We start from the raw sequence: 20,497 nt of genomic DNA, 5'->3' as shown, positions 1-20,497 counted from the left end.
GTTATAGTGGGTTTGCCAGACCTATGTTTCAGTTTAAATATCCCAATCTTCCCCGCTATATAGCCCATCAATGACCATTGCGTAAATCAATGTGCTGCCTGTATATCAGCTGCGTGTAAAGCAGTGCAAAACTTAATTGTATTCTTAGAGCTTCAATCAAGAACTGGAACTGGAAGAAGCTACCTGAAACAACAGAGCTCATTCTTCTTACTATATAAACTTCTCTATCTACTTGGAACTTTTGATGCAGAAACCAGGTTTCTTTGAAGTCGTAATAGGTCTCAAATTCACAATATAAAATAATGCACGTAGCGTCGATGCATTGACTGCCGTTGTCTACCCAAAGGTGTATTCAAACATCACTGAAAAAAAAAAAAAAAAAAACCTTCACCAAAGCCTTCGCTCTGGGTAATGTCGCAAAGTCAGTCAAGGGATCAAGCGCCATCACTCTCTCTTTCAAGGGTATCTTTGTGGAAGAAGAGATACGCAAAACGACAGTCAAACAACGACGATATGCAACCTTGCAGGTCAATTTCCCGGGTATGCTCATCGCAAAGTGTCCACAGAAAGCGTGGTAAAAGAACCCGGTCTCTTGGTGTTGGGATCAAAAATATACAGATGATACAAAGATTGGTACACAAAAGCCAGGCGCCGTTATCAAAATCTGTATATTTCATGAAAATTGTCCTCCAAAATCACCTTTGTCGAATTCATGACCATATTACCAAGCAAAAAGACTACCCAGAGGAAATACTCGACGACGAAATCCTGGGAAAGTTCGCACAGAAATACCCAAAATACAAATTGATTGTGGATACCCTTCCTGTCGTCGGGAGTTTTATATCTGAAGACACAAAGCAAATGCTCCGAGCACGGGTCAAGTCCAGGACAGCGACAGCTATTCTCATTTTGCTAAAAGGTCTGATGCTTTGAGGAAACTCCCGAACATGAACTCTTCTTTTCGTACCGTACAGATTCAGATGCGATTGCTTAATTCGAAATGGCCTTATAACTTCCACCTAGAGCATGTTTACAGAACCTTAACTCTAGGCTAGTAATGTACCTAGCTGTACTTCTCAGAGGCTCAAAATTAATATAGCGACAAACTTCAATATCTATCTAGGTAAATTACGTACTGTACTGGCTTTGTACTGTAACTCATTCGGACTTGTGCGATCGGTGCTGCTTGTAAAAGTAAGAGGATGGTTGCAGGGCTTTACAGTACACGGGTGGATATGACGGTAGATGCGGACCTAATGGGGTTTCAGAATAAAGTGCAGTGGTGCATGGTTATCTATGCCTCGTTTACGTCGTTTCAACTTCCAGTAAATATGCAGAACTATTCTAGGAGCTGGTACGCTCTCGGGAATATTTTCTCAAATCACCTTTAGGCTCGAGAGCTAGGTGCGAGAGCTAGGTGAAAAACGTGCTACTGTATGCCTTCGATTCGCCTACAAGCGCTATAGTTCTTCCACCGGACCTTGCATCCAAGACCCAAGAGCTTGAACCATGCCTTCTTCTTATCACATGCTGAACTATAAAGATGCTTGTTTATCAAATAGTTACTGTACAATTTTCATACAATGTTTCTCTCTATCCTCAACGGATCTGATGATTTATTTCTCGTCTAAATTTTTAAAGATTCTCACACCATGGTAATTGTTCCCTGAGACGTTTCTGCCTTTCACAAAATTGCTCACATGGGGCGGTTTCATGTCTTGGATACATTTTGCATGATTCAATTTGGCATTCTGAATAGTGGAAGGAGATTAAAAGAAGATTAAAAGGAGAATAAAAGGAGAATAAAAGGGGAATAAAAGGAGAATAAAAGGAGAATAAAAGGAGAATAAAAGGAGAATAAAAGGAGAATAAAAGGAGAATAAAAGGAGAATAAAAAGAGAATCGTCCATTTCAAGAATTATTCGTGAAATGCATAGATCGTGCAAAGCGAGCCACGGCGAGAGGGGATCTTGCCAAAAGAACAGATCGCTTCCCTAGAAACCCGCGATATTTCTTGTGTTGAAAGACTTTCGCTTCTCAGAATGAAGAGTATCTGTTTTGAACGATGTACAATGAAATACAGCCATGGTATCGAAGGAGCTTTCTTTCTAGAAAAAGTAGCATGTTTGTGTTTGTTGACAATTGTCATTCCAACGTTAGAATTTTGAGATGTGATGATGTTCAATATCACTATTATGATATATTGCAAGAATGGAAGTCTAAATGAAATTCAAAAATCGTTACCGGCTGTTCATTTATCAATATCTCAGTTGCGCTGCTTTAAACTAACGTTGAAAAGTATTTTGAAGTAAACCAAGCCTGAGCGGCTTGTCAGGAAAAGAAGCCCCAAAAGGAGCAAAAGAAGTTAAGCTGTATTTTACTACAGTACCTCCATAACATTTTAAACGATCGCTGTAATTCATGCCCAATGATGGGCATAATGTATACGGGAGTCTAGTCAATGCCCGTAGGCTTGGGGATAAAGTTAAACGTCGTAATGTTGGTTTCGTTTCTGTGCAATTCCAGCTTAGTACAGTATCTGCAGAATGATATTATTGTACTGATTTGAAAACAAGTACATCTGGAAGAGCTGGCATATCAACCATTCTTGTCGAATGTGACTTGTAATCTTGAAAAGTGAAGTGGTTTAGACGTTGTTTATTTGACCAGGAATGGGGCAAAATGCTCCGGCCTGTCCAAAAGGACGGAAATCTAGGATAGAACTCCAGAAAATTGCACGCTGATTTCTGGGCTGAACTCAAGGATTTATGTCTACCATTGCAAATATCCAGCACAATCAAGAGACGGCATGTCGACCACGCCTCATTTCGAGCACTTCAAGAAAGTGCGATATCAAGGGGTCATGAATAATTCATTTATTTGCGATGACCTTGCAGGTTTTACGTTACCACCCCTTTTCAATTTCTATACATAGAATGTATACATGGGTGTGAGCCTTTCGCGAATCTCATTGCCGGTTTTTTCTGGTCAAAATTGGATAGGATGTCTTTGTGCAGCGCTCGAAAGCAGAATTTTTCAGTGATCGCTTGTCGACAAATAAAGACGTATCGTGTATTGCAGGCCGCGTACACCAGGAATTCTCTCCGAGACAAAGAGACAAAGTGAGGCCAGAGTACAGAAGAATTCGAAATTGGCTTCCATCTTTTACACAGAAAACCTATCTCAGACCCATAGCCTAAGCCAAAACTGGATTTGACTATGCTTCATTCAGCGATATTGCGGGACTCTTGCCTGAATTTAGGCCCTCTCATTGGATAATCGGTTTGGTCAAAGGGCCCAAGAAGCCAATTTCGAATTCCTCTGTAACTTTCAAGCTAGATAGACGCAGAATCAGCACGTACTAGGAGGGAACCAGAGGACATCTCATAGCAGTGATAAGTGCTGGGAGGGAACCAAGGACATCTCCCCAGACCATCAATAATCACACTAGTTGCAAGAAGAGGTACTATGAGGGAACCAGAGGACATCTCATAGCAGTGATAAGTGCTGGGAGGAAACCAAAGGACATCTCGCCAGACCAGCAACTGTCACAGAGTACAGCGGGAACAAGTATTGGGAGGGAACCAACGGACATCTCCCAAGTTCACCGATTGAAGAAACTATACCTGAAAGATCCGACTAATGCACGATATGGGCTCAATTTAAGTGGAGGGGTACGGTATGTGAGGGGACCCATGAACGTAACTCCAATGACTATCAACTCTCACCAAGATGCCGAACCACTCGATGTTTTTCTAGTCTGCAGGCGCCTGGACCGGTCGATAAGCAATGAAACCTGGTTGCAGGCACAGGAGGCTGTGGTCGAGTAGAATAAAAAAAACCTATCCAGCAAATAGTTGGGATACTTGTAATTACAAGTAGTATCCATTCCATTCTCGGTTAAAAGCGACCATGGTTCAGTCGTAGAGCGGACCGCTTTTTGCGGGACGGAAAGCGGAAAACGCCAGATCTACCAATGGAAAGAAATGGGCGAGACGATTTTTCGAAGTAATTCCTCGCCCATTCAAATCAAGACAATGTCATTTCAAAAAAGAAAAAAAAAGATAGAAAAAAAAAAATAAATGGCCTACAGTTCAAGGCCCGCCGGTTCTGGTTGAGGTACGTTCGACGCTTTAGAAGTCAACATGGCTGAAGCAAGTGCCGCCCATAGATCTGCGACGTGATTTGCACAACTGACCAAGGCCAAGTTTGGGTACCCAAATAATCGACCCCAAGGTTCTGGTGAGTTTGTGGCGCATAGCTCTACCCATGGATGCAGTTCTTGAACCGGTGGATAATAAGGGGAAAGTGTGGAAATGGCCGTCCTGAAGAAGGCGTACGAAATCGATCCATGTAAATAAATGTAAACAATGACCTTGTCCTCTTCGCCCTTCTCGCCCGTAAAGTCTTCATTTTCTACAAAACCTCACCTCCTCTCTGTTCTGTGGTCCTACAACCGGTGATAGAGCGCTACAATTGCGAGAACTACGAAATGGTGGTCCAGAGGAATACTCGCAGACCCAGAGGGACAGGAGCTCCCTCCTCGCAGACCACACGGCCTCCGCCTACAGGTACAGCGGGGGTTCAATCCACCGTACGGCGGCCACCGCCACGTCAAACAGCGGTATGTCTTCCTAAGCCATAGTCTGACCGACGACCGAGGCAGCTGCTCATACAATCACTTCAACAGGCAACAGCGAACCGGCGATACCCGCCGGCTGCGGACAGCTCTCGAGGCCTGGATGATGACTTCAATCTCGTTCATGCGCACTGTCGAGTAGCGATCAACAATGCCGAAGTGCATAACCGACAGCTCACAAACCGCCTCAACGAGCAACAGCGTGAGATCGCTGCTAGCAATCAGCGACTCAGCAGGGAGAAGGCACAGACCAACGCCAAACTTCGCCAGTTATCCTTGGAGAAGCAAAAGGCCCTAGAGGAGGTGGATCGCTTGAAAGGAGAGATTGTTCAATTGAACAATCGGCTTGATATGGTTGTCAACGAAAGCCACAATCTGATATCTCGCACAGAAGTGCAGGATATGTTGAATGAAATCCACGCTTCAGCCGAGACGTTCATGAAATCCTTGACAACCAGAATGAGCGATAACGAGAATGTCCAGCTGTCTGGACAGTTGCCTGCCTCTGATGTTGTCCATGATCCATGGACGAACCAATATGGCCCGTTTGAAATGCTGCACGACTCCGCCGGGACTGAGATTCCTGGCCCTGAATACCCACTGGCAGACCTAGAGGGACTGTCGCCGCTGGGATCTCAATACGAGTTTCCGGAAGTCGATATCGAGGGCGCAGTATGAAACTAAAAGAGAGCGAAACAGCTCCTTTGGTGGCTGGTTGAGATCCATTTGAGGCTCGCCGGACCGTGTGGACTCTTCCCTACCTTATGATTTGCGGTGAAGGCAAATATCATGTGAACCCCAATTGATACAATTTTGACATATCTGCATTTTTGTAATGTCTCGGTTTACGTATTAGTTAGATTCGATCGCAAGGCTAGAAAATCAATAATTCATCAATTCATAAAGCATCAATGCTGTTGTGTTGCGTATTTCTCGGGCTGGAACGGTGAACGTTTTTACAAGCAATCAGCAGTAATTGGATCTCACATTCTTATTTCCTTCACTACACAAGTTTTTTACGGCCTCTCCAGAACGGTGAGTAGAGATGGGTCGAATTCATCAGATTGCCCAAAGCCTAATAGTATTGCCATTTATATGTAAATCATCTATCGCCAAAGGCTCGTTAGGTGCATATTTTACCTCAACAGATTAATCAGGGCAATCTGCTACGACAGGTGGGTCTTGCCGGGTTGCCAAGCCCCGGCCGACCGAGAAAACTCTGACGATCATTGCGGGCACCATGGACGAGATATTGGGCCACAAGACCACTTGGCTTTTCCCGTAGCCCCACTAGCACCAGTGTTCACACGCGCACCCTTTCTCGGTCGTACTATCGCTGATCACTGCACATTGGGAGCCTAGATCCTTCCCACGTGAGATAAGAGATCAAATGCCTTTCATGGTTACGAGCAAGGAACCGAGGGAGCTTGTCGATCATTGATTCCAGAACTATGCCATTCTCAGTTGTCGAGTCCGGGGAGAAACCCAACCCGGGGAGACTGGATGAAATAAGCTTTGATACTTCGTAATCAGAGCGACCCATGACTTTGGTAGGGATAGGTCCTCGCAACTTTGAATGCATTGTCAACACAGAACCTTGCACCTGGGAAATACGCAAGGGTGCTGTGAGGTACGGTGAGAAAACCACCTCTCGCTGAGTACTTCACACATTCTCTTGTCACCCCCATTCTCTGCCCTGGATTTTGGCTTCGATCGCGGACTGCAACGTTACGCTTCCTGACGCCCCATCAGAGGCGTACCGTGGATAACATGGGCCAGGGATACACTTTCCAGGCCTTTCGTCTTAATTGGACTCACCGGGACTCCATTCTCGACAATGCCCATTGTGAGACCAGTAAGAAGGCCCAGGGTTCTAGGTTGACAAGTGAAAAAGCCGCGTCCAAGGAAGATCATTCTGACTACAAATGTCTGCTGGCTCGTCAGATCTGCGTATGAAAGATTCAATCCAATTTTCACTATGGGTGGTACTCCGGCCAACACAGAGAACGCAGCTCCAAGCTTGGAGCGCCAACTGCTGCGTGCATTTTCTTTGTCTTCCTCGACATCCGGTGAGTCTCAAAGCTCAGCCAGTTCCATAACGGGAGACACTACCGAAGACGACACCCACCCAAGGGACACCAATTCCCGGCCAGGAGACAGACAAGCAGGAGTGAAACGACAGCGTACTTCAAATGAAGGTGACAGTCTACATCGTGATCAAGACGATTTAGATGTCCCCGCTCCGTCCGATGGACTTGAGATGTGCGACACGCGGGTCTTTCGATGCCTTGTAAAGTGAGTACCAAAACATGGCTGTCAGAAAACATTTATTCTAACGTCGTTCTAGTCTCATCATCTGTGTCAGGTCAGTGCAACCATCCTCTAAATCACCAACATCTGCTCATTTCTTCCAGACGTATGGAGCGACAAGCTCGGGACCAAAGCTATCCAAGTCATTTTGTAGCCAACGAGATAGAGAATTTGACGGTTCGGCTGGCCGCTATTGAGTCGGCGGCACAGAAAATGGCAAAAGAGACAGATGAGGGCAGGTGAGATTAAGGCCGTCGGCGGAGAGCAATCAAGGCTGAATGCCGAAAGTAATCGTCAAAATAATGGCTTAATCTGGCTTATGTTTTCCTTCCTCTGTATTTTGGTCTTTTATGCAAGTGGAGGGCTCTTGTCCAAAATGAATTGTTCATCCAATGCCTGGTATATCTGATTCTGACAGTAATAAACAGACTCATTTTTGAAGATGAAATTCATTGTATTGTACCAAAGCCTATACATGTACCCAACGCATAGTCCAACGATCTCCATAGTGAGGCCCAGGAAAGGCATGTTAGTCGGGAGATCTGGGTGGCTGGTCCACATATTACTGAGCAAGAGGCCGGATTCCATAATCTCTGCACTGCATTGGTACTCTTCGGTACTATGAGACTATTTCAATAGCAGCTTGCGCTTATGAACCTCGGCTTCAAGGATGAGTTTGACAGCGCAAGATTTCTCTTTTTTTGCGATTGCGTGTCTTAACTTCAATTTCCGGATTGGGACGTCATCGCGAAGACGCTGTATCACTTTTTGATGCTCGTGTATCCGCGCGTCTCGCTCCTCAATGGCCTGGGTGAACTCATCATCCAACTGGTTCATTATCTTGAGGAGTCTTCGGTAGATCACTCGACGCTCCTTCTTTGTGAGCTTTCCATCGATTTGGGGGTTCTGAGATAATATTAGCGATGAATAGACATAAGATACATGTAAACGGATCCTGAATGGATTTGCGAGTGCTTTGCACCCACTTTACATAGAATATATGAGGATAATAAACATACTGGCTCTCGAACAGTCATATTCGTGGTTTGCATGGCAGTACGGCCGTCGTCGGTAAGATGGGCTGGAGATATGACGCTGGGTTCTCCAGCAAGGAGATCTTGTTTCTCCGAATCATGGGCTGTTTGAATATTGATGATATTCAACAAGTCTGCCTTCATGCTGGGCCGGGTCTCACAACAGTCAAGACGGTCAGAAGTATACAGAAACGTAAAGGCTGCAAAATCTATATTTTATTTCCGGGCGGGAAAGGAGATTTAAGTTAAGCCTTGGACAAGCAGAGACAAAAACCGAGAGCCTGGCATGTTCGGCCTGTCGCCCATGCAAGATAATTCACTCAGTGGATAAGGGCCCCGGATCCATCTTTTTGTTGAACTCTAATGATTTGTCAATCCCAGATCGGTACATTAGTAAGACTCTGACTGAAATCAAAAGTGTACCGAAACCCTAGAAACCCTATGGGTGATCTGCAGCGTGTTCCTTGGTGAGTGTATGTGAATATAACACGGTTTCTCCTCATTACCATGGGTCACAGTGGGGTTGAACTTACAGTTCAGATTGGGAAAGCACACGATATAGCTTCAACTCGTTCATGGATTGATTCAAAGAACAAAACCTAACCCACGGTTCAATTACTGTGGGAATGATCGCGCCGCGTGGTAGTGGGACACTAGAGTAGTTCTCAAATTACTGTCCACATGGTTAAGTCGCAGTATTAAGGGTTGCCAATGTAATTTTCATTGTTTGATAGACCCGGCATCAAGTGACTTCCAGTTCGGTTTGCATGCCAAGAGAGTGGTTTCCCTGGGTCTCAATAAATTTGGTATTTGAAAAGGACCGCACCTGGTTTTGATTATTGACCTTCATGAATAGAACCGGAATTTCACATGTAACGTTACTGTATGTATAATTCATTAACTCCTCGTTTCCTTTTGAGCTTCCAAAAGCTTGCGTCAAGTCAGATACAGCTGGCCCTTGAGTATGCAATGTACCGGGCTACTTTGCACTGTGCTTCGCAGAAACCACATTCTTCCTTCTGCTGATAGCTTTGACTTGGTCCTCGAGGTTGTTCACTGTGGATTCCATTTCTCGGAGTCTCCCATAGCCCGTAGCCAATGCTTCCATTTCCCTCTGCACATTTTCATTCCAAATCTCCTGCTTTTGAAATTGCTCCTCCATCTCCCTGTGAAAAATATGTCAGCTATCGAGACTCGAAACCTGTGCCAGGGGGGGAGGAAAAAATCCATAAATCAGACAAAAAAAAGGACCGCTTACTGCATTCGTACATCTAAGCTATAATCAAGTTAGCTGGGGTTAGAACAATCGGTGTATAAGATAACAGCAAACCTCTTTAGAGTGGTAAATGTGTCAAGAAGATCTCCGGTTACACTTGGTACAGACTTCTGAAAGGATTTGACGTTTGCCCCCCCCTCTGCAAAGGCGTAACTGGCTGCACCAGTCTCTTTCAAATAATGTTGCTCTTCGTTTGCCGTCTCAGTGAAGGTATCCTCTTGTGGCCTCTCAATTTCGTACTCGAAAGGACAATCCGCTTGCTGCGAGGTAGTTTCAGACAGTGGGATACTGTAGATCGAGCGCCGGTGCGTGGCCGAGGGAAACATTTGGCGCCAGTTTGCTGAAAAGTCAGTTGGTGTGAAGATCTGTTCCTGTTCCAGGGGGTCCATGACAGGCTCTCTGCACAGAAGAAAATCGATGTCCTTTCTTCGTTTAGAGAGAGTGCTTCAAGAATGTGTACCATGGAAGTATTTCTAGAAAGAAATATCATTTGAGTAAAGACCCAACGTCTAAGGACACAAGAAAAGCCGGGCGTAAAGCTGGCTTCAGGAACAGTACCTGCAACAAGTAAGGGGGATCAACAAAGAAAGCATAATGTACTGATTGCATAATACAGCGTCAATACAGTACGTGGGCAGCCCACCTTTTTGTGAACTATTGAATCCCATTATGGAGGGGCAGGCTGCAGTCCTAAAATACACCGCCATCCCATTCATTGGACGAATTGAGTGACTTTAACTCTATACTTCTCTTCTCTGGGCAAGAACCCCAGGAAGCCCGACACCAACGTGTCCGTAACATCTAAAGCAACGAGTTCGATAAATTAGTCATATGTAATCACACAACAGGTAAATTAGCTTTGTTTATTCAATTCGGCTGCAAAAATACCGCGGACTGTTCAAAAGTGAGATCAATCTGATCAACAGAGCCACGGACAGTAAGAGCCATAGTTTACACATATCCACAATCAATACGACGGTGACACGATGTGGTATCAATCGTGAAGGTTAATTTTGTGAGATGGGTTCCTTCTGCTCAGCTGCTCGATCGACCCGTGTTTATTCAATTCTCGCTCAGGACAAGAACCACTGCGGAAAACAGGAACAACAACGCCAGCATTACTCCCGCCTACTTTCCTTACCTTTTCCTCTCGATTGAGCGTGCAGAGTTATATCCTCGGATGTTTAGATAAACCATGATGTGATTGACATATTCCTACAATGAAGGGCACGACTATGAGGCACTGTATACTTGCCCATAGTTGGCAAACTTGCGGGTCGGTCAACCGGGACAAGACTGATCTGCGGCTTATCCGAAAGTAGTTTAGACTCTGCATCCGTTCCCCACTTTGATCTTTCTTCTCGCCGCTTTTCAGGGAGAAGTTTTAATCTTATAATGAGTCGGGCGATACGATAAGAATAACATAATAACCCTCTGGAGACTGTCAATCTTGATCAAAGCCGAAACTGGTTGTCAAGCGGTCGGAAAAGCGACAGGACCTTTTATTCTACTCTTCAGTTAGCGACCGGTTCGAGACCAAGGCCGTCTTTCGTATCGGAAATCCCCCTTTCATGAGTTCGCCACTTGCGTCATTGAAGCGATCTACTAAACAATTGAAACAAGTAGCCTTCTACCCGTAAGATGAGACCGCGGAACAAAGGTGGATTTGCGGGTCAGAATGACTCCAAGAATTGATGTCAGTGCGCAACGACCTCGCTAGCGCAGAATGAGACCAAACAGAAGTCTTACAAAGCTGGATAACTAGTCTTTTATTGATTATTGCCCTTTCGTCTGCATTCTTGTGTGCCAATTGTCCTTCCGCCCTCTGCCACGTACTTGAACTCGGAGTTCCGCCGTTATCTAATGGTTTAGAAAGCAGTGCGCAGAAGATATCATCATGTAGCCATATGAAGAAATTCATCTATTGTGTTCAAAATGATAGCGTATTGGCTACATAACTAACACCCTGATTAGAATATAACATCATTGAAGATTGATTCTTTGGCTGTCAATAGCTTTACCAGAGATACTGACAACATTGGGTTTGTTGCCATCTTTATTCGTAACCTCCCCATTTATTTACTGGCAGAATATCGAGATGAATGGTCAGTACCCGCCTAATTGAATAGTAACCAGCCATCACGTCAGCACATGTGAAATTCGCAGCCGCAAGAGGAGGTACGCAATCGCAAGATTGAGAAGTCTGCCATGTTAAAGCGCTTGAGAGTTTCGAAGCATGTACAGTACGTGAAGTTTCAAATGATTGCTTCTAACCATGCTGGGTTTCCATGTAATCATGCAGTGTACGTTCAAATCATTGGCAGTAAAATGGTGAAATCCCGTGTGATAATGCGCACGTCTGGCTGGGGAAAAGAGCAGATCTCATTGAGCTTTAATAAACTTTTAATTTCCAATGTTCATTAGAGGCGACCATTAATATACGTACATAACTCTCTCTAAAAGAAACCACATCCTGGGCAGCCAGGTCATTCCCACTCATCCTAAGACTTCTTCACGCCCCCTGCGTTGTGTACATGCACCCACTGCGAGGCAGCTCTTGAACAACATCATCCAGCTCTACCGTTTGTGTTAGATGTCTGATTCAGAATACGGTAATTGCCATCTGGAAATTCTGCCGCAATGGAAATCTGAATTTCTATGTCGACCGGCCTTTTGCAAACGAGACTGGGTACTTCTCGAGTGCCCATTATTCAGCACACTGGGAGAACAAATGAGTGTGTCCTCACAGACTGTTAACCCGCGGGAGATTCACTTCGAGCCTCCCGAGATATCACCGACTTGGCCAGACTCAGGGTCCTTAAACACTCAATCTTTTATGACCCTCGGTGGCGCCATGAGTCAAATGTCTGATGTTGAGTTGTTCGATGAAGCACGACACTCGGCATCTTGTGATACGACAGAGTGCATCGCACAATGTCTCACTGGTACCTCCACTTCCGGACAACTGTTTCATGCTTTACAGAGATTTGTCCCATGCAGCGAAGCTTTCGAACCAGTCGAGAAGAGTTCTTCCTCTTCAACAAAGGGTTCAATCAATCAGTGCTCCGTTCCCAACTGTCAAAAAAGCTTCAAGCGCCGGGAACACTTGAAGCGCCACATGGGAATTCATACGCAGAAGAAACTCCATAAGTGCTGGGTTCCTCAATGTCATCGTGCATTCTCGCGCTTCGATAATCTCAATGCACATTACAAAAACTCACATAGAAGAAGACAGGACGGGGTCGGTACGCTGCTACTCTGGACGAGAAAAGCCCTTATTATGACCCCGAGTTCCGGGGAAAGTTGACCAGGGAGGGTTGTCCTATATACGCCAAACAACAGAGACAATGAGGTCGAATACAGAATTTTACATTGCTCAGAGCTTTTCGACTGAGTGGGGATATTTGATTTCACTTTGCTTCACTTGTATGTTGGCTAGCTGTCACTGATGAAAGACTGGCCAAAAGTCTGTTTCCGCGGCTTGGGTTATGTGACCTTTCTACTGCTTTATGTTCGAAGCGCTATTCAAACTGCGACTGCGCTCGTAATTCCGAGGGAATTTATTATCATATATCACTCGATATAATTTTATTGATGTTCGGTGCAAGCCCAAACCCAAACTCAAGTGGTTTTAAAGATGACAAAACGAACCGGAAATTGTCAGATGTAAAATCAGCGATATATTGGGACAAAACAAGCTATAACCCACGCAACCTCACCATACCTTGCCATAGCATTGTATGTATAAAGGTCATAGAAGATCAATTTGTTCAATTTAAATCTCGTTCTACTAACCAGCCTCTTTTTTAAGCAGCCTGATTGCAGTTTTCCTTCCGCGAAGAAACCTTCCAAATAAGGAACATGGACATGTGTTTTAGTGAATGGCGGATACTTGACTAACGCTACGAAAATTACACCGTAACAACTATACAGTACACGGCTGAAATCTGACGGACACTCATATTTCTGACATGATCCGCAAGAAGCTATCTAAACAATAACTTAGAGGTAAAAGGTGCCTAAGCGAGAAGCTTCAGCTTCGTTGCTTCCATGGGCATAATATTGAGCGCTTGTACAAATGAACTCGAGCCACTCGTTCGTACATCTATTGCGTATCCCTTTGAGAGCGAATATTTTCAAGAAGATCCATTATGGTGAGGTTGCCCTGCTGTCTTGCTCGCTCCTGTGGCGCGATGCCATCGTTGTCCGCTGCGTCGAGTTTTATCTCGGGAAGAAGTGACAGCTTTTGGACGAGGTCACAATTGCCTGTATTTGCTGCATGCCAGATGATTGAACGACCCCGAGAGTCGCGCTGGTTTACCATTACGTCCGGACTTGAGATCAAACTGTCCAAGATCTTCCTGCAAGATAGCCCGCCATCGAACGTTCTCGCCGCTAAGAGAAGTGCAGTGTCTCCTGCAGAATCTAGGTGATTCAACTTGATCATTTTGTGCGTCATGAGAAGATGAATTGCAGTGAGGTCATCATAGATGACAGCAAAGTGGAGCGCCGTTCGACCTCTTGAGTCTTCCGAGTTGACATCAATCCGGTGGTCTCGTAAAAGCATCGCCAGAATTGAATACTGCTGGTATTCTAGCGCTTTGAAGAGTAACTCCCGACCAAGGGCTCGAAAAATGTTGGGATTGGTGCATGAGTGGTAGAGAAATTGTTCGATCGTGAGAATGTCGCCCGTGGAGATTGCAATCGATACCGCGCTTAGATCAATAGCCTCAGTCTCAATGGCTTGAGGAGCTTTATGCTCCTCACTCGAGTCAACATGTTCAATCTGTCGTATGAAGATCGACGTGATACAACGTAATGCTCTGAATTTTGAATCAGAACATCCTCCAAATCGGGAGGCAATTGAGAATGAAAAGCGATGACTCCAGTTTTCAGACACCCAATCACAATGGGAAGAAATGGATAATCCCTCACGTTCTGTTTCCAAAGAAGGAGACGGCATATTGGTGATAACTAGGCACCTTGTGGTAAAAACAATAAGATTGGAAGATATTTATGCAAATGAGAGGAAAGTCTGGGCGATTTTATATCGACATCTACTTTATGAAAGTCGTTTTAGATCCCAGGACTTTGAAGGCCTAGAATGAGCTTGGGATTAGCAGGAATGGTCGTGACATAGTTTCAAATTAGTCAACGCCAAAGACATCTCCAACATTCTGATACGTGAGGAGCCTCCTGGGATCGCTTAATTCTTGTGAGAAGATACTGAAAATGTCTCTCGGCCATGGATCGGTGGCTCATCATTTCGGTTGAGCCTTGCATCCGGGTATCTTAGCAAGCGAGAGGCCTATCGAAGTCACGCAAACAGATATGCACTCACCTGGATCTCGGGCTACGGCGAGCATGCAAGAGGCGGTTTTCATTCATGGCTCGTCTATTCAGACTGAGGATGGTGTCTACCCTTCTGCTTAGATTCAAGAAAGAACATTCGTCCGAATTGAAGATTAGCTGGGGTGTTATCATGTATGCGTAGATGAGAATTTTATCTTCCTACAGGATTGAGTGAAAACTTGTGACAAATGCAACGCGGGGAAGAACCAAAAGATAGCCCACACGTGCTATGGCAAACCCCGACCCACCATGTGAGTCCGCACCCTTTGTCAATCGTGTATACTTCATACAAAAAGGCTCCGAGGAGCATCCGTAACAGTCTAACGAGCTCCTAGGAACCTAATTTCTACCGAAAGCGAATAGTCGCGTCCTGGGAGCCAACAGAAAAATATTTCTATAGTTGTTATCCTTGAAGATCCACCGGCTGTGATTGGTCTTTTCATATAAATCTTCAAATTGCCCGCTTTGGGACTACGTTTCACAACTCCATTCCAAGTTGCTGACAGACCGAGTTGTAGGCATGATGAGCTTCAATCAATTACCTGTCGAGCTACTGAATCGTGTCATCAGTTTCCTCACAAAGAGTCAACTTATTCGTTTATCTTTAATCTGCCGTGCCTTGAATTCATATCTAGCAAAGTTCATCCCCTAGATCTTATTACAAGACGAAAACTCCCGGTTTACCAGGCTATAGAGACCGGAAATATATTGACGGCAAGAAAATTGTTGGATCATCACAGCGCGGATATCAATGCTTTTTGGCACGGATCTACCACATTGATGATAGCACGTGTGGATCGACAGTGGAAGGCCGTTCATTTTTTGTTGAGTGAAAAGACCCTTGACATCACTTTCCAGAACAATAACGATGAGACGGCAATGGATATCGCTATCCGAAACAGTGCCAGTGCAATCGTCAAACGGTTTCCTGCAACGGATCTGCATCTGCAGGACGGAGGGCGCATAGTTTAGTTACCCCCTAATGCATGCCTTCGATCACGAGCAATACCGTATATTCCAATTGATTCTATCAGATCCCGGACGGCCATGGATGATAAAGCGAGACGCAACTTGAACCGAACCCTCCGCGCTGCAGTCCGAGACGGAGACTGTATCGCTACCGAAATGTTGCTCTCGCTTGGCAGATCTCAATTGTTTCTTGCCAACATCCAAGTGGAACGTGCTCTTCTCGAGATTGTTTAAATCTATCACCAAATTAGCTCATTGAGGCTTCCACTTCAGGTTTTCGATTGCTTGCTCTCGAGCTGTCTTGGTATTGATAATAATCATCAAGACCAAAATGGAACAACCTCTCTTTGGCACGCAGTATGCATCAATGACGAAAAACATGTTTCCCACCTACTCCACGTCGACAGTATCAACATATGCGGCTGCGAGATCAGCGGCGTATCTCCCCTAGCTCACTCGGCTGAGAAAGGTACTTATCGCATTTTTAGACTCTTACTCAGTCAGGCTGGCGTTCGTACCAATACACACGAGCCACGTTGTGTACCTCCTCTGTGGGCTGCTTGCCTTGCAGGCCATACTTGGGCAGTGAAAGACCTCATGAGCTACAAGCTCACTGATGCCAACCAGACTAGTCTAAATGGTACCACAACGCTTCGGGTGGCGCTGTGCTTTCGCCACGTTCAAATTGCACACCAGCCTTTGGACCATGATCCGAAGCTCTCAATTCACCATAGGAACACGGATGGACTAACTGCATTGATGATCGCGTCATCTGGGGGTTTCCAGGAGATCATGCAGATATTACTGCTTCATACAAATACTGAAATCAACGCTGTTGACCACGGTGGCAGAACTGCACGATGGTGTGCTGCGGCCGGCGGAAACCTCGGCCATTTGCAAACCTTATATTTACACCCTCAGATCGCAAAAGAATATTGTCGATCATGCAGGAAATACAGCGCAGAGTATTGCCAAAAATCACGGGAATCTTGACGTTGCAGATTTTCTTAGCGAATTTTAATCGTTCAGTCCGAGTCGAAGGGAACACAATCCCCAAAGCACATCACATGGGGAAGCTTTTACCTTGGTAGAATAAGGACGTTAGCTTCTCTCGCTCAGAAGTTTCAATGTTCAGTGATTACGACGAAGCTAGTCATACTGCAGTATTTCATGACTATTCGCCCAGTATTTTCTCTCTCAATCTAGCTGCATTACAAGGATATCTGTAGAATGAGTTCACCAGTTCTCCCAATTAGGTAGGTCATCTCTTATTCTGGATGACTATACACTTCAAAGGTGTCTATTCTTGACATAGAACTGAAATGAACCAATCTCATTGTTCAACAGTAATTATTGGCATCTATCGAAGAGCGGCTTGTCGGAATAAACCCCTTATCACTTTCCGGTTTGGAAGCCAATTCAAATGAAAAGACACAGTAATCTCCAAAATAAACAGTCTAACAAGCATGGGAATATGAGCATTCATTCCTTAACCTCACTTTAGTCAGAAGACCCTAGAAGCGAGGAATCGCTTCTTTTTGTAATGCATGTCTGTATCTGACAAGTGAACTTTCAACCCACAATTCACACCAAAATAAACAGTCCAGTTGAATTGGGCCCAGTTTGAACATTATATGGATATTTTTTGTTGGATTCTATTAGATCAACAGGCAGACTTCCGCAAGAACTCACTGAGATCGGGATAACGCTGTCGTATAATGAAGGAACGCTAGCTTGAATTGTTCTCCATCTGATATTCTCGCTATTGATTCGATCGAAGAATCTTCAACTCTGGGTAGTTTGATCTATAATGGACATTGTTTGTGAGGGGAATATTCTTGGGTCTTCCAAAGACTCTTCTTCCCTCTCACAGCGGTATCAACAAACATATTTGACTATCTGTGAATATATATGTCAGCTGTGGTAAGGCTTCTATCATAGCCAAAAGAGAGTATTCCCTGACACGGCATTCTCCTAGATGTCAAAAAGCCAACGCTGGTCAGTGAATGAGACAGTAATTCTCATTTACTTTTCGTCGCGACAAATACGCTGCAAGGCTCTGCGTTGCCTTCTGGCACGCCGAGGCTTCTACCGCTCCCCTCGCGCGATCAAACACCGGGCATACACACTGGCCAAGTCTCATCCGGAACTGAAAGTCAATGGAGACTTTTGGGACTTGGATAACGTGGATGACTGGGTCGACAATATTGCGGGAGATCATCGTACTGTCAACGAGCTCATTCGGTTTGGGGAAAAGGACGCCCACGATGTTATGAAGGTAAGTGAATCTAGATCTCAGAGACTGACACCATACTTACAGTATCATTTTATGTCACACAGAATCAACCCATTGAGTCATTGTATGGGGTATTTGATTGGTTTGATTTTAGAATGTCCAGTGTTCGAGCTTTTCCACGCGAACAGAAAATAGACGTATACAGTGTCAAATGAAAACACCCTGCTAAACGTATGGGCTATAAGCATGGCTTGCAGAGAACTCCATAGCATCTCTGAGCCTGTCGATGGTTTCTTGTTCACTCATATAGAACACAAAATAAGGTGGAAAGGCAGCATTGCGAGCTATCAGTGTAACTAGTTCGAATATAAAGTTCACAATGTGTTGTGTTAGAGCCTTGCTCCATATCAGTACCAATTTTTAGTTCTGTCGGCCTTGGGCTCAAGACGGCTTTGCTGGGCTTGTATTTTGTCATACAACGTCTATTCTCTATGAAATCCATTTACCAGATAGAAAGGCACTTGACATAAGAGAACTACCACTATATGGACTTGTTTGGTCCAGTAAGCTTTCAAGTAAATAGCTGAATTGGAGAGAACGAGAAGGCTAGGGGTCAGGCAGCGGATGGCTCTCAAAATGAGAAATGATAGAAAAGAAGCACCTGCAAGTTAAGATACATTCAAGCGTCGGTATTCTTCTGCAATGAGGTCAAAATAAACCCAGGAAGCCTGGATCTGTCAACTATTATTGGCGCTTCCCCTCATAAGAGAGCTCTCGTCGCAGTAGCTCTCACTGTCAAACATTCCCGAATTGTAATGCTGATGTCTTTTCCGGAGACATAGTTGAATGCAAATACTTGTCAAGATATGTACAATAGAAACGCTTACTAGGAAAGCAATCATGGCACCTATGACGCCTAGCATTGGGTGCGAGATACCAGAGAACGTCCGTAGGCCATGCCTTTGATCGAGATACTGGCTGTTGACCAAAATGCCTGGTTCATGCAAGTCAGGCAAGTCATCCAACTGTTCCCAATATTTGGTCCAGTCTTCCTCTTCGGGTGCTTCTTGAATAGCCTTCAGACCTGCGTCCTTTAATCTTTGCTTTTGGGTAAATGCCATTCCTAAGCTTGTACTTGCTGGTCGACTTCGTGTCTGGGACCCCGTTTGGAGTTGATGATCTACTTGGCTCACCACAGCCTCTGCAGCCGCAGCACCGTAGCGGAGACATTGATTGGCGTCCGAAATAGTAACCTCTGGGGAGGCCAGGAGGCTCAGTACCGTATGAGCACCCAAATTGCCGTTGCCAAAGGACCAGATCTTTTCCCGCGATAGAGGATGGTTAATGAAAACCTTCTTCGAGAAGTACTCATACTTCAAAGAAACGTTGAGTGGGCCTTGTTGCCACGTCGACGCGTGATACGGGTTGATCGGTGGGGCTATGTGGCCGTTTCTTGGGTATGGTAAACCGGTCTCGACTAGCAGCGCCGTAGACTACATGTACCCCTCTCAGTCAAAGTGTTTACTCAAGTCTCGGATTAGTATCGTGACTCACCGGGTATGAATAATCCCCTTGAATCAACTCAAAGGGTAGCGCATAATCTAAATGAATCTCACATGATAGACAAACGCGTAACGATAACAAGAATAAATACAACTTCCCCGGAAGGCTCCAAAGCTTCATTGTTCGGATTTCCTGATTGTGAAGGAATGAAAGACCAATATATCACAGGAAATTCGCAAGAGTCAATCAAGGCCAATGATTACTCACGGGACCTGTCAGAATGCTTTTATGAGAATCAATTCTAGAGACAGACTTGACTTAGATTAAATAAAGTGAGCGGAGATAATCGGGTCAGGAGTGGCGAATGACGGATGGCCCTACATGTAATACGTGTAAGGGTAGAATAAGCACATTCTACGAAATCAATTTCGCCAATGTACCTGAGAGTGTGAAACGCTGTGGGTGTTTAATCTATTGACGGCCTTGTACTTAAACGTTGAAAAGACAGAACAAGCCCGATACCTACCATTATGTGAATTTTCAACTTAGAGTATGCCAGGCAGTCCTGTATACACAAACCTCATTTTACTTTTCTGGATTGAAGAGGTTCTCTCAATGATAGTATAAGCCAGCAGAATACACAATACTCATTGAATCGAGACTTATATTCACTTAAACCTTTACTTGATCCTAATATAGTTGGTACTGAAGTACGAATTTAGTCTATCTCGATATTATACCACTCACATTTGGTCGTGTTAAATGGAAAAGGCGCATATCTTGGGATGAACATGAGAGATCTGGATAGGATACTTTTATTTGATGTATTATGAAGCCTACTCCCCATCACAAGTAGGAGTAATATACCAAGTAATGTCCCTATCAGCATGATTTGCCTTCCAAGGGAGAGTTCCATTTCCGAGGGTTTCATTTCTGACGTCACAGAACTCTTGAAGAGTTATCAAGCAATAGCTTACGACCAAGACCGGCTCCTCTTATGCGATACTGGATACCGTGTATGAATCCAGGCATACTGCATCCAAAGCGATAGAAAGACACTGGACAAGAATAAGGTAACCATGTAGGCTGTCATTACCCCACAGGTCTGTCGCGAGCTTCCATTACAGTACCAGTATCTTGATGCCACAATGAATTCCAGGACGGCAAAGTTGAGACAC

General features: G+C 44.8%; 7 protein-coding genes across 7 annotated transcripts; 3 read left to right on the top strand and 4 right to left on the bottom strand.

Annotated features, from left to right (window-relative positions):
• Nucleotides 1–4,492: 4,492 nt before the first annotated feature.
• Nucleotides 4,493–5,317, top strand: N7478_000801 (uncharacterized protein; the record flags this gene model as incomplete). The annotated part of the gene is made up of 2 exons (XM_056917016.1): nucleotides 4,493–4,624; nucleotides 4,691–5,317. 2 exons carry the CDS (start codon nucleotides 4,493–4,495, stop codon nucleotides 5,315–5,317), a joined length of 759 nt encoding a protein of 252 aa, XP_056784896.1.
• A 1,300-nt stretch (nucleotides 5,318–6,617) lies between these two features.
• Nucleotides 6,618–7,192, top strand: N7478_000800 (uncharacterized protein; the record flags this gene model as incomplete). The annotated part of the gene is made up of 3 exons (XM_056917015.1): nucleotides 6,618–6,934; nucleotides 6,987–7,004; nucleotides 7,054–7,192. The coding sequence occupies 3 exons, from the start codon at nucleotides 6,618–6,620 to the stop codon at nucleotides 7,190–7,192; spliced, it is 474 nt and encodes a 157-aa protein (XP_056784895.1).
• A 384-nt stretch (nucleotides 7,193–7,576) lies between these two features.
• N7478_000799 (uncharacterized protein) lies at nucleotides 7,577–8,127 on the bottom strand (the record flags this gene model as incomplete). The annotated part of the gene is made up of 2 exons (XM_056917014.1): nucleotides 7,577–7,855; nucleotides 7,969–8,127. The coding sequence occupies 2 exons, from the start codon at nucleotides 8,125–8,127 to the stop codon at nucleotides 7,577–7,579; spliced, it is 438 nt and encodes a 145-aa protein (XP_056784894.1).
• An 835-nt stretch (nucleotides 8,128–8,962) lies between these two features.
• On the bottom strand, nucleotides 8,963–9,648 carry N7478_000798 (uncharacterized protein; the record flags this gene model as incomplete). Its single annotated transcript, XM_056917013.1, has 2 exons — nucleotides 8,963–9,149; nucleotides 9,314–9,648. The coding sequence occupies 2 exons, from the start codon at nucleotides 9,646–9,648 to the stop codon at nucleotides 8,963–8,965; spliced, it is 522 nt and encodes a 173-aa protein (XP_056784893.1).
• Nucleotides 9,649–13,364: 3,716 nt separating this feature from the next.
• On the bottom strand, nucleotides 13,365–14,222 carry N7478_000797 (ankyrin repeat domain-containing protein; the record flags this gene model as incomplete). The annotated part of the gene is made up of 1 exon (XM_056917012.1): nucleotides 13,365–14,222. The coding sequence occupies one exon, from the start codon at nucleotides 14,220–14,222 to the stop codon at nucleotides 13,365–13,367; it is 858 nt and encodes a 285-aa protein (XP_056784892.1).
• A 3,336-nt stretch (nucleotides 14,223–17,558) lies between these two features.
• N7478_000796 (uncharacterized protein) lies at nucleotides 17,559–18,045 on the top strand (the record flags this gene model as incomplete). The annotated part of the gene is made up of 2 exons (XM_056917011.1): nucleotides 17,559–17,858; nucleotides 18,022–18,045. The coding sequence occupies 2 exons, from the start codon at nucleotides 17,559–17,561 to the stop codon at nucleotides 18,043–18,045; spliced, it is 324 nt and encodes a 107-aa protein (XP_056784891.1).
• A 566-nt stretch (nucleotides 18,046–18,611) lies between these two features.
• On the bottom strand, nucleotides 18,612–18,937 carry N7478_000795 (uncharacterized protein; the record flags this gene model as incomplete). Its single annotated transcript, XM_056917010.1, has 2 exons — nucleotides 18,612–18,671; nucleotides 18,704–18,937. The coding sequence occupies 2 exons, from the start codon at nucleotides 18,935–18,937 to the stop codon at nucleotides 18,612–18,614; spliced, it is 294 nt and encodes a 97-aa protein (XP_056784890.1).
• Nucleotides 18,938–20,497: the final 1,560 nt, after the last annotated feature.

The sequence above is a fragment of the Penicillium angulare genome, assembly GCF_028827245.1.
Source record: "Penicillium angulare strain IBT 27051 chromosome Unknown utg000001l_segment0_segment0, whole genome shotgun sequence".
NCBI lineage: Eukaryota > Fungi > Ascomycota > Eurotiomycetes > Eurotiales > Aspergillaceae > Penicillium > Penicillium angulare.
Note: the sequence above shows the minus strand (reverse complement) of the source record. Positions and strands in the feature narration are given on the sequence as shown.